This window comes from Chaetodon auriga, chromosome 10 (genome assembly GCF_051107435.1).
Source record: "Chaetodon auriga isolate fChaAug3 chromosome 10, fChaAug3.hap1, whole genome shotgun sequence".
Classification (NCBI taxonomy): Eukaryota; Metazoa; Chordata; class Actinopteri; order Chaetodontiformes; family Chaetodontidae; genus Chaetodon; species Chaetodon auriga.
Genome location: NC_135083.1, coordinates 15,207,673 through 15,224,359, shown reverse-complemented (window position 1 = coordinate 15,224,359; position 16,687 = coordinate 15,207,673). Strand labels below are relative to the sequence as shown.

General features: G+C 41.1%; 2 protein-coding genes across 6 annotated transcripts in view; one reads left to right on the top strand and one right to left on the bottom strand.

Moving 5' to 3' along the window:
- ubr4 (ubiquitin protein ligase E3 component n-recognin 4) overlaps positions 1 to 6,575 on the bottom strand; it is a 50,866-nt gene extending 44,291 nt beyond the window's left edge. For all 5 annotated transcript variants that reach the window (XM_076741106.1, XM_076741107.1, XM_076741109.1 and 2 more), the window contains exons 1-11: positions 6,445 to 6,575; positions 3,920 to 4,017; positions 3,683 to 3,786; positions 3,320 to 3,449; positions 2,899 to 3,044; positions 2,587 to 2,686; positions 1,713 to 1,854; positions 1,372 to 1,496; positions 963 to 1,087; positions 643 to 702; positions 295 to 485 (exon numbers count right to left, since the gene is read on the bottom strand). In XM_076741106.1, coding sequence (XP_076597221.1) covers positions 295 to 485; positions 643 to 702; positions 963 to 1,087; positions 1,372 to 1,496; positions 1,713 to 1,854; positions 2,587 to 2,686; positions 2,899 to 3,044; positions 3,320 to 3,449; positions 3,683 to 3,786; positions 3,920 to 4,017; positions 6,445 to 6,569 — 1,346 coding nt within the window. In that variant the 5' untranslated portion in view covers positions 6,570 to 6,575. The remainder of the gene's footprint in view (positions 1 to 294; positions 486 to 642; positions 703 to 962; positions 1,088 to 1,371; positions 1,497 to 1,712; positions 1,855 to 2,586; positions 2,687 to 2,898; positions 3,045 to 3,319; positions 3,450 to 3,682; positions 3,787 to 3,919; positions 4,018 to 6,444) is intronic.
- Positions 6,576 to 7,537: 962 nt separating this feature from the next.
- emc1 (ER membrane protein complex subunit 1) lies at positions 7,538 to 16,597 on the top strand. The gene is made up of 22 exons (XM_076741111.1): positions 7,538 to 7,668; positions 8,161 to 8,288; positions 8,375 to 8,440; positions 8,528 to 8,621; positions 8,708 to 8,836; positions 9,291 to 9,417; positions 9,519 to 9,668; positions 9,870 to 10,037; positions 10,180 to 10,251; positions 10,570 to 10,668; positions 10,825 to 10,921; positions 11,536 to 11,652; positions 12,418 to 12,617; positions 12,823 to 12,972; positions 13,226 to 13,387; positions 13,517 to 13,636; positions 13,732 to 13,869; positions 14,290 to 14,463; positions 14,723 to 14,933; positions 15,054 to 15,138; positions 15,247 to 15,376; positions 15,641 to 16,597. Exons 1-22 carry the CDS (start codon positions 7,577 to 7,579, stop codon positions 15,818 to 15,820), a joined length of 2,889 nt encoding a protein of 962 aa, XP_076597226.1. The 5' UTR covers positions 7,538 to 7,576; the 3' UTR covers positions 15,821 to 16,597.
- Positions 16,598 to 16,687: the final 90 nt, after the last annotated feature.

The window sequence follows — 16,687 nt, the reverse complement described above, 5'->3', positions numbered from 1 at the left end:
GACATCTTTTCTAAAAAGTAATAATAAAATAAGAAGTATCACAAATATTCAGTTTGTGCTTTTTAATCTTTAAATGAGCCATTAAACTCACTCTTTACCAAGAACAATCTATTTTTAAACGTAGGCTTTTCTTGTAGCAGGCCTTCTTGGACAACATGTAGGCATTTCAGAGATTTTATTCCATTAACTACTGTCCACACCTTCACGTATATAAATAAAAATCCTCTATGACTACCGACAATAAAATGACACAAGAAGCAGGATTTAAACTCTTTTCATATTCACTGGAAATACCCTTTGCCAGGACCAAGTTTAGGCGATCCTGCGCCATCCTTGGTGCGTGCAGCAATATCCCGGACTCGCAGGGCAGCCAGCGGATCCTTCTCTTTCCCTTTATCCGCCAGGGCAGTGGGGCTCAGGTTCAGAATCAAGTACAGGCTGTTCAGAAGGCACCAGGCTCCAAGCAGCTGGAAGTTCTGATAATTCTGAAGTACACAAATAAAAACAATCACCAACAATTTATCTGGTAAAAAACTCTGACAGGATTTTTAACTTCAGTAATAGCACATTTATCAAAATATTATAAAGTACTGTAACATTATTCTTGTACTATTCTACTAGAGCACTCAAACGCGTACTCACCTCTCCTCCAGCTCTACGGGAGTTGCTGATGGCTTGTCCAATCATTTCATAGATCTCTAGCTGTTGGCAAAACAAATTTGCCTTAAATTTGCTGTATCTCGTTAAGGTAAACATACCACCATAGCAGTCAAAATATGAGACAATAACCTCTAGATCCCATTGACACAGTCAGAATACAAATATATCTCACAACAATTCTGTCATTATTGGAAGTTGTAAACACTTATAAGTTTGTCAGTAAAGTTTCTGTGTAGCACCAGACTATGTCTCATTACTAACATATGGGCAAACACTGAGAATGTTGTACTCGTGATACTCACACATTTCTGGACAATTGTGGCGGCGTCATTTTCATAGTCCTCCTCTTTACTCCCAGTGGACGCAGAGCGAAGCTGCAAGCCGCTACCTACCTGCAGAATGGCCATGCAAGTGGCCACACTCACACCTAAAATGAGTAAAAATAGTTTTTTTTTAAAAAACTTTTTTTTTAACATATAACAATTTAAATCCTATGCAGAGAATGACTGAAAGTGTTGATTCAAAGTAGTACAGTAGTAGTTCTTTCACCTGGTACTGTTACAGTTCTGAACTTCACTACTTTTATGGCACCACCCAAATTGCTTCAATACTATAGAGCATGAAAAAATGCCAGCTAACCAGAGCAACTAACCTGCTTGTGACTGAGTCTGCAGTTTGAATGACTGGACAGTCTAATTGTATTTCACCTACCAGCATAGAGGCAGCTCAAAGCCAGCACAGTCATATCCAGTAATCTCCCTGGTGTCAAGGGCTCCAGTACAGGCAGGGAAAGTGTGTCCAATGCCATGGTTACATCTATCACCAGTGAATGAAATCTGGGTGTGGGTTTGAAATACATAAAAGTTAACTGAATGCTGGGAGAGGGAAGAAAAAAAAACCTTTTCCAAAACAGCATCAACAGTCATCAAATATAAATGCAGAAACTTTAACTGGTTATACTGCCCATTAACAAAATGTGAATATATAATATAAATTTCACTAAAACGTGCCATTTTAACATTTTAATATAATACATAAATGTATGAAAATACCCATTGCGGACAGCAGTGGCATCAGCCACTGTGGCAGGCATGATAAAGAATGAGTTCGCTGATACAGCATCCTGGAAGCGGTTGATGTAGCGTAGGAAGTAGGGCAGGTTGAGGCACACTCGTAGCAACTTCTCAGACCCACCTAGAAGGAAAGGTTATGGAAAAAATGTTTTAGTACAATGTCAAAAGCTCTGAAACTCTAAATCTTTTAAGATCCATGCAATCAGCCAGAGTACAATTTTTCCACTAATGACAGTGAAAAATTACCACTCGTGACGGTCATGTGGCATGAAAAGGTCAAAGGAAAATGCACCACACTGAGAGGCCTTAAACTTCCACATGAACATTCAGTTTGGAAATCACTTAACAGAGAAGACAGACCTTGACATTAAGGCTTGTCCACTTGTCCAAAACAAGAAGAAAGTGTCTTCACAAATGGATATATTCAAAATGCTGATTTGAAATGAATGCTTGTTTCCCTACAATGTGTTCAACTCAGAATGCCTTGATCAACTAATCAGGAGTAGCTCCAAGTATTCCTCAGAGTGGGAACCGCATGCAGTTCAAACATTTCATCTCAGAAAAACAGCAGCGGCAATGTTCCTTCAGGCTCCACAAAGCACCAAGAAGAACTACGACTGGACCACACAAATGAAAAAAGAGTGCTGGACAAGTGAATAGTAAATTTGCTTGTTAATGTCAAGCCCTGAAACATAATGTTAAAGGAGTGAATACTTCAAGTGGATATACTTAAAAAAAATAAAATAAATTAACCATAAAGAAATGTATTCCAAATATGGTTTTATTACTGCAAACAAGCAGTCTCAGCAATTATAAACCAGCAATGTCCTACAACAAAGTAACAACTACTCACCAAGTTCCTGTAAGCTTGACACATTCTGAGAGACAAAGGCATTTTTCATTTTGGCCTGAATGGCTTGATCTGTGGTTTGGTCATCGCAATCACTCTCAGCCTATAGTTGAAAGAGAGTTGAAAAACAATAACTATGATGATAATCACCATTAGCGCAGTGAAAGAGCATCTGTTTCACATGTTTTCATACGTTGAAATGGGAGTTTCAGTCAAACACTTTTAAGAGGAAACAAGTTGCTGTGGTTAACTTGCTGTCAATTACTGTTGACAGTAATGGAGCAGGCAGCTGCAGGGCTGGTCTGTAACACTTGCCTGCATGTGTGCTGCTGATGGAGAGGCCAAGATGGTGGTAAGGTCGGGGTTAAAAACTGAAGTCAGCTGATTAAAGAAGTTCATTTGCACTTCTTTTTGTCGAAGCTCTGGGTTCACAGCACTGGGCAACTCCTTCTGATCTTCCACTATTGAATGAAAAATGACACAATTTTCTCAGTCACATACCAAAGCTTTGAAGATTTTTTTGTTTTGTTTTGTTTTTAAAAGGTCTTTGGGATATTCTGTAAAACCAACAATATCTCAAAACAAGTCAAAGAGTCAGAGTCAAAAATGCCTCAGTGGGGCCATTTTTAATGATTCTGCTTGTTCTTTTTTTGAATAAATGAATCATGTTACTACCAGCAGTGTTGTGTCATAATGACTGAAGTATTGTTTAACTTTGATCTTAAGGGACACTCACCATCTGAGAGGGTCTTGACGGTTTGAGGCAACTTGGCAGATTTCATCATAGCGGTGAAAGTAATGATTTCTGTGCGATCTAGTCTGCTGCATCCAGTGCAAAGTCCTTTTATGAGAAGAATCAGGTGTTTCTGCAGAAAAATAAACAGTATTACTCAATTTAACACATGGGTTTATACATAAGTAGTGTACTTTCAGCCACAAAACTGACATACATAGCCAGAAAAAGCAGGTTAATGTCTAATTAACTACACAAAATGTAAAAACAAACATGGCTGACAGAGAAAACATATTTTGTCTGTGGCTGGGAAGTTGAATGCAGTCCGACAAAATTAGAATCTCCCATAAAGTTTGTTGCTCTCACCTGTGATACTGCGCATGCCTCATCTGGGTTCTCCAAGCGGAGTAATGAGAATTCAATCAATACTTTGCATGCTGCAGCAACCGACAGCAGCTGATTTCTCGGTACTAAGGAGACAAAGCAAAAATAATTTGCTGGCTGGAAGAAACCAAACCTGTAACATTTAAATATTTGGGCTGAATGGTGGTACAGTAGTTATTTCTGATTAATTACACTAAAGAGAAAAAGCAAGATACATACTTTGACCACATACTGTGGTGATGTAGTGTGCAGAGAGTGCCACGAATGATGAGTAGAAAGGCTCATACTGTTTGTCATGGTGAAGAATGTCTGATTCACTGCAAATGACAAGCGGAACATCCCATTAAATACAGTTCATTATGAATTTACACAGAACATCTCTATGGCCTTTCTTTCTAGAGAGGAGTTAGGAGAGACAGAACAGAACAGACAATGGCATGTTGTTGGCATGAGAAACACAAGTCTAATCAATGTAATATCACCTACAACATTTTGCCACAATCCGATCACCTCCTTTACCAAATACATTGATCTAGACAAACAAAAATGAAGAACTGATGAACACGCTTGCAAAAGTTATCATTAACACTGTGCAAATGATAAGTGAAATGGTGTGGCTTTATGTTTGGTACTGTATTACCTCTGGATTAAACTTTAATTTTGTGTCTGTCCCTTTTTTTGTGGTTGCTAACTGAGGCACAACAATTAAAAGGTTCCTAGGGAGGCCTGTAGAAAATATTATTGTATAGGGATATCTGTATGCATTTTGCCACACTTAACAAACAATGACAGTTTATTATTGAGTTCTAACCCATGAGTTGTCAAATAAGTAACAATAAAACAGAACTGACCCCTGCTATCAGCATTGTGGCAGTACATTGTGCATTGTCCTCAGATAAAATCAATGCTTTTGAGCACACTGTTACTGCAGTCGTTTCTGACTGACAAACCTAGACTTAAGACTGCTTCTTTATTGATCCCAATTTGGAAAACTATTTTGTTGCAGTAGCAATTAAACATACGGACAAACATAGAATGTATACAACTTTTTTTTTTTTTTTTTTTTTAAAGTAACCAAAAAGTAACAAAAAAGATCAACTTGGACTAACTGCAGTTTGCGACCAGGCAAAACCACTTATGTAATGTTTCTGTCAATAGACTAAGCAGTGTCCTACACCATCCATCCAGCAATGGCACAAAATGCTCAAGTCAAGTGACACCTCTTCAATCTGTGATCTGATCACATACTTCTAGAGAGAGGGAAGGCAGACTGTGTTGGTGGAGATTGGAGACCAACCTGTGTGGCCAACTTGCTGTCTGCATAAGTACTTCACAGGCACATGAACCCTGTCTTTTTTCTGCAGCCTCCAAGACATCATCTGCTCAAGTGCCATTACAAACCACTTCAATATGTCACACCATTACAATATGCAGTATATATAGGTATGTATGTGTGTCTGTCCACATTCAGTATCCTGAACTCGTGAACAGTCAATAAAATGTTGCTAACAAAAAATGCTTTAAATGTGAAACCGTGGGTACTGAGTGAGCATCAGAATAGCAATAGACATAACAAACATGCAAACCGGGCCAAATGGTCGTTTCATGTGAAAACAAAACAGGCCTGGTAGCAGTATTACTGCTCATATTTGTAGCCTGAACGCTGCTTCAGAAAATGAAACCTACTAACATCGCAGGAAGCCCTTCGCTTGAATGCCCACAGGGATCAGCTGATGTCACCGCAGGAGTGTCAAGTGACAACCTGGCTACTCGATAATCACTCCATGATGATGCTGGCATGGCACTCTGCAGAGCCAAATCTGCATTTACTACCTAGTTTGAAGAAAAAAGTCCCCGAAAAAAAACGCCTGACACTCAAGTTCCTCCTCCGTGACAGGCATTGCACCATCTTCCTTTCGGCTTAGTAGTACCATGTCGGATTCTCTATACAACCTCTAGCATTACATCTAAATTACGAAGCATCAGTATCATTAAGTTATCGTCGTATTAACTACAATGATACATTAACAGCGACTTATTACTACCTCATCAAAAATTAGAAGAGTAACGCTACAAGGTTCCGCCTACTTTCAGCCTAACCACATACATACAAGAGCAGATAACGTCAAACTGGCTGCCTACCGACATTATTAATCAGCATAAGCTGTCTGACATGCCCAGAGTAGACTGCATATGACAAGCTAAGCATACAAACATAATTTAATTTAGCCAACTAAAGTTAGCTGACGTAGTCAAATTTACTGTGGCTGGGCCATTTCTACGTTACGTTATCCAGTCCAATGGAAGGCCCATTAGCTAGCTTGCTGGCTAATGTTTGTGTTAGCTCGCTAATGATGAAGCAAAATTTCTAAACGTTCCGCTGCGACGTCGATTAATATTTGCAAAGCAATGCTGTTATATCAAAGATCAATGTTGAACAGTCATATGTCGTTCCTTGTTTCAAACAACTTTATGAGTTACCTGACATGGCAAGCTAAATCGCATTTTAAGTAAGTTAGCCAATATGCTAATGTTAGCTAACGTCAGCAACTGACTCGATGCCAGTGCAAGTTAAACTCAAGTAGCTTGCTAGCTGCTAACGTTAGCTCAGCGGGTAACGTTTCCCATCGAACTGAACTCACCAAGCTGAGGTTAGCAAGTTAGCCAGTTAGCTCACTCTTGGGTGGACACGGCCAGTATTTTAGTAAATAGGCCATGGATTTTATTGACATGTAACCGGTTACCTGTTGATTATAGACCCAATAAGCTGAGGTAGCTCTTTCGTTTCAAAAGCGGTGTACGAGGCTGATAAAAGCGGTCGCACTGCCGCTGTCCATTCGTGTTCCCCATCTCCTCCGCTCGACGCCATCTTGAAATCCCTAAGAAAAAAAAACTAGCTAGTGGAAGAGCAAACTGTGAAAGTAAATCGTAGGGGGCGCTCACAACCTCACATCAGTTAGACCAACATCATTTCATCCAAACTTTAAATCATACACACACAGTTTTTCATCCCAGTGCTATCAATACAATTCCCATTTAGCACATACAAATAAACTGCCATTTTCACCATTACATTTATAACTTATACAAACAATACAAATACATCATAAAGGTCATTTATAATATTTATTCCTTTGGGTTGCAGTTGTTCCCCTTGAGCAAGACAGCTAAGCCTTGTTTATTTTATTTTATTGTCTGACTAAAGAAACAAGTATGTTGAATCATGATTAGTTTAACATTCTTGTAAAATAATAGTGAATGTGTCCTCAACAAATTGGACCATTTTCTCTCAAATCTGAGGAATGACTAAATTGCCTTCTGGAGAAACACTGGCCCAATATAATATGGACAGTACAAAAAGCCAAGCATAGTACTCACATTCCTTGTAACCTTACTGTAAACAGCACTGTGTCCGCAATAGCAATTGGGCTTTATTCAAGAATAACAACCAAACATGAAAAGTATGGTCTCCTTCATTTCTTCTCTTCATTTAACCTTCTGTACACACGTGTTTCTGCAATTAATTTTGTTATTAATTATGTGCCAAATCATCATCATCATCATCATGAGTAAAATTCTAATTTTATATTCGTGTCTGCATAAAAAAAAAGAGAAAAGAGAGAAAAGAGAACTAATTTTATCTTGAACAAAAAGCCTGTTAATTTACTGACTGGAGGAACATTATCGCTACATTATTGTTATTTATATGAGCTTCTATCTATCTTAAGCCTCTATCTTAAACTGGCTGAATTACATTTATTGAAGCTATACCTCTTTTCAGCTGTAGGTGGCAGCACCTTCCATCACAGGACAAAAAGGAAAACGGTCAACTTCCGACTTCCTCCTTCTGAAGAGCAAGCCAAAGCAACTGCTGCAATGGCAAAGCTAATTTTGTTGTGTGTGAATTTTATCATGTTGTACGGCACCGTCGAGGCTGTGTTTGAGGATCAAGTAGGAAAATTTGACTGGTAAGAGGAATGTAGCGATTGATGAAATATATGTGCTATTTAGAGCTATGTTTTAATGTGGTTATGCTAATGCTAACACCTGTCACAGCCACTAGCTGCGACCCGGTGTGTTTGGGGTGGACTTTGTATGAAAGAGCAGGCCAAAAAAAAAAAAATCTGAAAAATGAATACAAGGACTGTCGCTTTTTTGTTTAGCGTACTTGCTCTTTGTTCACAATTTTTAATTTGACATTATGAAACCAATGGTCCAGTAAGTTCACTGAGTTATTGTAAATATGATTGAAATTGGCTTTAAACATTTCGACAGCCAATCTGATAATAATCAGTAGACTATACACACACACACACACACACACATTTTTGGTTTGAACTGTGTGTCATAACACTGGTGTTTGTGATTATTCCTGGAGTGATACAAGCATTGGTTTCGCCAGAAGTTTAAACTAGCTTGTTGACCTCCTGACAGCCTGTTATTTGTCTTGTGCTTCATAGGAGGCAACAATATATCGGCAAGGTTCGCTTTTCCCATTTCGACACACAGCTCCAATCATCCAAAAAGGTGCTTCTGGCAACTGAGAACAATGTTTTTGCTGCACTCAATACTCGGACGGGTGACCTCTGTGAGTATTGTTTGTCTTTTGATGACCCACTTCTTAGGAAACATACTCTGTTGTGATATTAGTATTTATTCGATATCTTGTTACAGTCTGGCGACATGTGGACAAGACTGGGCCAGAGGGGAACATTGATGCTCTTCTGCAACATGGACAGGGTGATTTTGCCATTGCAGTTTAGCTTACATAGATTTTAGCTCCATTATTGAAAGCAGACGATTCATTAAACTGTTCTTGCCTCCTAGATGCGGTGCTGGTGGTCGGTAATGGCCGCTTGCTGCGCTCCTGGGAGATAAATGTTGGTGGTTTGAACTGGGAGGTTGTGCTCGACTCTGGAAGGTGATTGCTTCCTTGACTGGCAGTACTTAAAATTCGAATTGTCTTTAATTTGATCAGATGTTAACTGGTTTTATTCTGCGTTTTAGTTTCCAGTCGGCATGTTTAATTGGACATCAAGACAATGTCAAACACGTGGCTGTTTTGAAGAAAACCATCATCTCTCTCCATTACCTTTCAAATGGTCATCAAAAATGGATAGAAAATCTACCAGAAAGGCAAGTGGCCATGTTTTGTTGTTATTAGGTGAGCATGGAGAACGTAAAGTATATTGTTTGCTGGAATGCTTTTGTAGAAAGTACAGCCTACATCATAAGATGCTGGTAACAGTTGGCATTAAACTGTGTGTTTGGGGGAAAATTAGAACAATTCATTTGAATTAATGTCATGAAAATATTGAATCAAAAATGATGGAGGATAAAAGAGAGTATGTTCTAAACATTGTGAGAGTTATTTATACAATCATTCAAGTAGCAACTCCAACATTCGCAAAGATCAGGTCGAACATGAACAAATGGATGTGTTCATCACAATTATTAATTCAAGCATTAACAGGATGCAGCAAATAGGAAGCAGAAATGTCTGGTATTTAAAAGCAGACATCGTGTGTGCTTAAGATTAAAGTTGGCATTGTAAAAAATGTATAGCTGTCTGTTTCCTTGATCTCTACAGTGAAACCGTGGATTACCAGGCCATGTATTCTGGTGGAAATGGTGAAGTGTATGCTCTGGGAGTTGTTCCCCATTCCCACATTGCTATTGTTGCATACAGTGCAGAGGATGGAGAGATAATCAAGCAGGTAATATGGATTTATAGTTGTGGAATTAAGTATATAAAGGCCGTTTAAGATAAAGTAAAACTCTTTAAAATTAATCATGTAAACCAATGTGCTATCTTCAGATCTCTGTCGAAGCCCCGTGGCTGTCCAACATACAGGCCAGCTGTGCAGTGATCGGCAAGGGGATGTTGACGTGCATAGACCCTGCAGCTGTATCCCTGTACATGCTTGATTTGCACACAGACTTACAGATGACCCAGGTCCCCTTGCAGGTACTCACCAAAATAAACCTTGTCCTTTTGTAAAATGACCATGTGCATCCTATGCTCTGCTTTGGGTAGGTCTGCATTTCTCCCTTGTTACTCTGCATTTCACTACCTACGCAGTGGAGCTGTTTGTCTTCATACCTCTTTTTCTCTGAGTGAATGCTTTTCACCATCTTTCACAGTGTGCTACCGTTTGTCTTCTTTTAGTCACTGGGACTTGAAGTCACCCCCGGCTTCCAACCAGTTCTGGTGTCCACCCAGCCCAACGCAGCCCGGCAGCCGCTGTCCGAGTTCTTCCTTCAGCTCGGGCCCGAACACTTCCTGCTCCTCCAGCTCAACAGTGGGCAGATCATTACGCTGAGGGACTTCAAACCTGTACGTGACTGTTTCTCTGCCTTTCATTTCTCCTCATACGCGATCCAGACTTGGGACAATTATAACCCAGACTACTTGTAATATTTGCCATCCAAAAATGTTGGGGTCAAGCTGTTGTTGATGCATTTTTCTCAATTCATAGGCCATGCTGGTTTCATTTGCTACCACTGGAGAGAAGACTGTTGCTGCTGTCATGTCGCCCAAGAATAAAACCGTGAGTTAATGTAGAGTCATACTCTCTGATCTGTATTAGTATGTGGTTTGCCTTTGTGCTAACTGTGGTCGAGGTCAGCAGGCTTAGTATCGTCTTTGTTGTCTCTTTGTATCTTTGATGTGTGATTCACATATTGATCATGATGAACAGATTAAAGTTGTCTTCATTGGGATTTTTATGTGGCTGTTTGGAAACAAAGTTAGAGATATTTCACATCTTTTGAGCTTCATTTAACACTTATTTGAAAATCAAATGGGAATTATCGTTTTGTTTTTTTTAATTGCTGAAAGATATGATGGTCTGTTTCCTTCCCTACAGGCCTGCAGTCTAAACCTGTTTAATGCAGAAACTGGACGCAGACTTCTAGACACAACACTGATTTTCCCTTTGGATCCTTATGGTGGGAAACCAGAGAGGGTGAGTCTAGATTTCATCCCAGCGATTCTCCCTCATGTTTGATATCTGGCTTGGTCAAGTCAATAATATGATTACTCTCAGAGTGGATCGGTCAAGTTTGGGAGGGGGCTTGTGCTCATCAGGCGTTGATGTTCACCTTTTTATTCTTTCCTCCAGCTGTATGTGCAGGCATTCCTCAAGAAAGACGACGCCGTCGGCTACAGGGTCATAGTGCAGACAGAGGACCACACACTCACCTTCCTACAACAACCAGGTACCGATGGCAGAAACGGGAAGCTTTGCCTCTCTGTCTGCTCTCATCAGGGGGTCGTCTGTGATTCTACCACCGAGGGGCGCCAAAGTCAGAGCATTTTAAAATACTGCCCATAGTCAAAAAATAACTGACAAAATGACATTTTTTTCAGAAGATTTATTTGGCCCGATCCCACAAAAACACTCGTGTCTTGACCTTTTGCTTTTGATCTGTCTGCAGGTGGTGGGTTGTAGAAGTCACTTGGGATTTATAGCCAGCAGCCAAACGCTGACTGGGGAAATAGCTTGATTTATGTGTCACTGTGTTTACTGTCGGGATCAAATACATGTTTCCAAAGTGCAGGGAGACTGGTGAGCCATGCTTTGCCTCATGATAACATTTGGGTATTCCACATCTTAATCATCACAAATGCTGCCAACATCTGACCACTATGTGGAGCACAGACAGACTCTCAGTTTTCATCATGTGCACATAATCCTGTCCTTTCCACAAGCACGATGGGAGAGAAAAAAAAGTTTTAATTCATGGAAAACGTCAACACAAACTGCACACTGTCACAGGGTGTGGAAAGTGGAATGAATGATTGCAGAACAATTATGAGTCTTGTTTTCCAGGGCGTGTGTTGTGGACAAGAGAGGAGGCCCTGTCTGATGTGGTGACAATGGAAATGGTGGATCTGCCTCTCACAGGAACGCAGGCCGAGCTGGAGGGAGAGTTTGGCAAGAAGGCCGGTAAATGTCAACCCAGAATCCCTTGCTGTTTTTTTTCCTCCCAAGTTTCCCACTTTAAACACTAATCTCTGCTGTGGATTAACTTTCAGTATTTTATCTATTATTCTCATATGCCTTAAAACTTAAGGCGGCTGTCCAGTTCCTAATCGTAGGGGTAGTTTGTCAAACTTATCTCGTCATTTTACAATTTACCGTTAATATACAACTAATAATTAAATCCACTGAATTGATGCTTTCATTTTTATCCTACTTCCAACTGCTCAGCACCTGCATGTAATCATCAGTGTTTTAGTTTTTTTTAATTTTCGAGGTTGCTGGATGCCTGATGGCTGAACTGATTCTTGGGTGTGTTCACTTGGTTGCTATTGGCTTCACTTTCTTTTGTGTTTGTCTTGCTTTAATTGCTGCACTTGGATTCAGCCATTCAAGGTAATACTCTGAACTTGATTAATGGATCGTAAGGGTCTTTCCTTTAGTCACCCTACATCCCTTTGTTTGATTTCACGTTTAGATTTAGTCATATAATATTTCTACAAAGCCAGATTTGTTGTGGTCTGGTTTCTTGCGTTGTTTCATTGATGACATGAGAAATAAGCAGCCAAACAAATATTTGTTTACAGTGATCTAGATTTTACACACCTGTGCTTTGCTTGCATTAACAATACCACAACATGCACTACAAGAAACAAATTACATCTTTAAATGTGACTGAACTCCACTGAAAGTCATTAAGCTGCTTCTGTCTTCTCACTGTGATGTGTTCAGACGGCCTGATGTCCATGGTGCTGAAGAGGCTGTCCTCTCAGCTCATCTTGCTGCAGGCGTGGATCGCCCACCTCTGGAAACTGTTCTACGATGCGCGGAAGCCTCGCAGCCAAATAAAAAACGACGTGACCATCGAGAACCTCTCCAGAGATGAGTTCAACTTGCAGAAGATGATGGTTATGGTCACTGCATCTGGGAAGGTACGAGACTAAAGCTCTGCCCTCTGTTTGGTCGTGTTTTGGCAGAGATGAGCTGTGCTGCACACTGGTGGTCAAACTAGTTTGTTTTGTCTGTGGTCGAGCAGGCCTAGAGTGAAATGGAACACTAATAAATAGACTCAAGCGGGAGTTTCTGAAACTCTCTTTTTTCCAGCACGGTTCATCCTTTGCTTTTTTTTCTTTAAAGCTCTTTGGGATTGACAGCAAGACTGGCAGTATTTTGTGGAGGCACTACCTGGAGAACGTGCCATCTAATGCAGCCTTCAAACTCATGGTGCAACGGACCACGGCACACTTCCCTCATCCGCCACAGTGCACGCTGCTCATCAAAGACAAGGTATCTAACAGCAAGGGCTCTCAGCCGTGTGGTTCAAAAACCTCTGGGTGGGAGTCTCTTTCATTATCGTGTGGGTCAGACAAACATAAACACAGCAAATGACTTCACTGTGAAATCAGCAGATCAGCAGCTGAAGACTTTTTCTCCTGCAGCAGCACTTGAGAGGAACTCATTGGTCTAACCTGTGTCACTGTAGAAGTGGTCTGTATTTATTTATTTAATGCCATTTCTTATATTTTTGTTGCATTTTTAGGACACAGGCCTGGCTGCACTCCATGTATTCAACCCCATCTTTGGAAAGAAGAGCCATATCGCTCCACCTGCTCTGCCTCAGCCAATACTGCAGTCACTCCTGCTGCCTCTCATGGACCAGGATTATGCTAAAGTCCTACTTCTTGTTGACGACCAGTACAAGGTCAGTGGCACGCAGTGAGCCTCCAGTACAAACATGTAAAATTTAATTGTGATCGTTTTCTTCTTTCTAGTTGAGGGATACTGGTCAACCAGAGACAACTTGTAAAAATTGTGTTGTATTTTTCCGTAGGTGTCTGCTTTTCCCTCTACAAAGAATGTGCTACAGCAGCTCCAGGAGATGGCCTCCTCCATATTCTTTTATCTCGTTGACTCCAGCCAGGGAAGACTTTCTGGCTACAGGCTACGAACGGCAAGTGAAATATTTCAAGGCTCTTTTCACATCGGGGCTCAAGAGTTTTACACACGTTTTAGGAAGAATGAATCTGGATGTTTTTGTGCACTCAGGACTTGTCGACCGAGCTCATCTGGGAGGTTGTCATCCCCACTGAGGTACAGAGGATTGTTTCGGTCAAAGGGAAAAGGCCCAATGAGCATGTGCACTCTCAGGGCAGAGTAATGGGAGACCGAAGTGTCCTCTACAAGGTATGATGACTTCTGGCTAACACTGTGGAGCGGTGAGAAAGTTTGACAGTGATATTATTGCTCTTATTGATGCTGGATTTGGTCAGCATTGTCTCAACTTCTCTGTTTCCCACACCAGTCAGAAACTGACGAGTCACTGATGTAGGCTGAAAAGTCATTTTCCAAGAAATACTGCGCCTCATGTCACTGTTTCCCCAGTGAATCATACCCGCTCTCCAGCACTGACTGAATAAGAATAAACCATGTTTTTCTGCTGGGATTCCTACACTCCTGACTGTTGTTGTGCAACTCTGTGGCCTGATTCTTCGTATTGCCCGTGTATAGTCTGCTATACCCCAAATGATAAATGATGATGAACAGAACACGTATTTTTCAACATTGATTAAGATGCTGAATATTGTTTCTTCTCATTTCTCACAGTACCTGAACCCCAATCTACTGGCTGTGGTGACAGAGAGCACAGACACACATCAGGAGCGAAGCTTTATCGGGATCCTCCTGATAGATGGTGTGACCGGTCGCATCATCCACGAGGCTGTTCAGAGAAAGGCCAGAGGACCAGTGCATGTTGTGCACTCTGAAAACTGGGTGGTGGTGAGTATAACTGAACGCTAAAGTCACTCCAAAGGATGCAAATCAAAATGATTTGGACGTGTTTTGCTGCTCTTTGCTTGGTTGCAGTAAGAATACAGTGTTAGCTCACTGCAGGTGTATAAAAATGACCAAGCACCCACATTGTAATCAAACATCGAACACATTAAGAGACAAATGTGGAAGGGGAATGCTGGTGATGCCTTGAGGGTCGTGTGATCCCACTTCTGAATGTGTCTACTGCCACTGTGTGACTTCGCAGTATGAATACTGGAGCACCAAGTCTCGCAGGAACGAGTTCTCTGTAATTGAGCTGTACGAGGGGATGGAGCTTTACAACAGCACCGTGTTCAGCTCACTGGATCGGCCACATGCTCCACAGGTGCTTCAGCAGTCTTACATTTTTCCTTCCTCCATTTCTACGCTGGAGGCCACACTGACTGATAAGGGCATCACCAGCCGCCATCTGCTCAGTAAGTTTCAGTGAGGTCCAGTCAAAGCTCATTTTTCCCTTTACATGTTTGAGTTACCCATCTTTTGTGTCTGCCTGTGGCCTTTTTAAAATATTTTTCTCTGGCTTTTCTTTGTCACAGTTGGCTTACCATCTGGAGGGATTTTGTCATTACCCAAGATGTTCCTTGACCCTCGGAGGCCAGAAATAGTATCTGAGCAAAGCCGGTGAGTCCTCCAGGTTTGGTTTGAAACATTTCAGTGACTTCTGTCGTTGTTGTTTTTTCCCCGTCTGTCTGTCTGTCTGTCTGTCTAACCTGTTCACTCTCTCTCCAGTGAAGAGAACCTGATACCATATGCACCAGAGTTGCTGATCCGTACAGAGTGGTTCATCAACTACAATCAGACTGTATCAAGAGTACGAGGAATTTACACTGCCCCCTCTGGACTGGAGTCCACGTGCCTGGTGAGTCACGATACTGACAAACATTATATGAGGAGGGTGAACAATATGTAAAATAAAGGTAGAACTATTGTGTGTGTGTGTTCGTGCGCGCACAAAGTGCTTCTGTAAATCATAAACAATATCAATAATACAAATGAATAAATACTGAATGGATATATATGAAGTGGGTGGTTGTGAACAGTATGATCGTATTTATTATTAGTTTTGGCTGTTTTCTCCCCTTCAGATAAATTTAAATGTAATCATGACTTTTTCCCCTCGTAGGTGGTGGCCTATGGTCTGGACATCTACCAGACGCGGGTCTATCCCTCGAAGCAGTTCGACGTGCTAAAGGACGACTACGACTACATGCTGATCAGCAGTGTTCTCTTCGCCCTTTTCTTTGCCACCATGATCAGCAAACGCCTGGCAGAGGTCAAACTGCTCAACCGGGCCTGGCGGTAAAGCGACCGTCAAAATCCCATCTCTGACAGCCCCGAGGCTGCGCGAAGGACCTCAGCCCGAGGAGATGAAGACGGCTGGGGCCGTGCCTGTAGAAGAACACAGGGCAACGTTCAATAAGGCCCATAAGGAACTGCAGGGGTGAGGGAACGGCGGGGTGGGGTGATGAACGGAGGGATTAGTATTTTTTTGTTTTTTTTAACTTATTTTGCAAGCACAAGGAATTATTTCACAGTAGAATTAACTGTTTTTTTGCCATGTCAATTTGATTCGATGTTTAACACATGACCGATTCCAAATGAATGAAAACAGACTCGGATTTAATCAGTGGAGTTTGGAAATTCCTACACATGTGAAAGTTAGATACTTTAACAATGTTATTTTCCAAGATTACTGTTGTGACATTTCTGCTTCATTAGATTGTTCTAATGGAGACTGTTAATAAATGTGGAGGTCAGAAAAAAGGCGGAAGACGACAGCATGATTTGGTACGACACCACAGTTGTATGGTTTCTACATTTAGCCTGCTGAATCATCTCAATACTCAAACGCCATTTGGTTTGACGGCACTGTGAACTGTGAATATGAAGTGTGAGGAGACACTGCAGCGTGGACAAGAAGTGGAAGTTGAAGACTCTCCCACTAAAGGCACTGTCCCACTGTCATCACCATCGCACGCTTTGACGAAGGAAACTGTCCAGCCTTTATTTTCTCTCCGTCGGCCATCCTGCAACTCATACGATCATGCTGTTGATGCTCCATTAAAATTTGTCTCAGAAATCCAGTTTAAGTGTGTGTTTTTTCTGTTTTCCAGAGCTTTCAGAACGAGTGCAGAAATTAATTTTTTGTAGTCTCCAAAATGCTTATCAT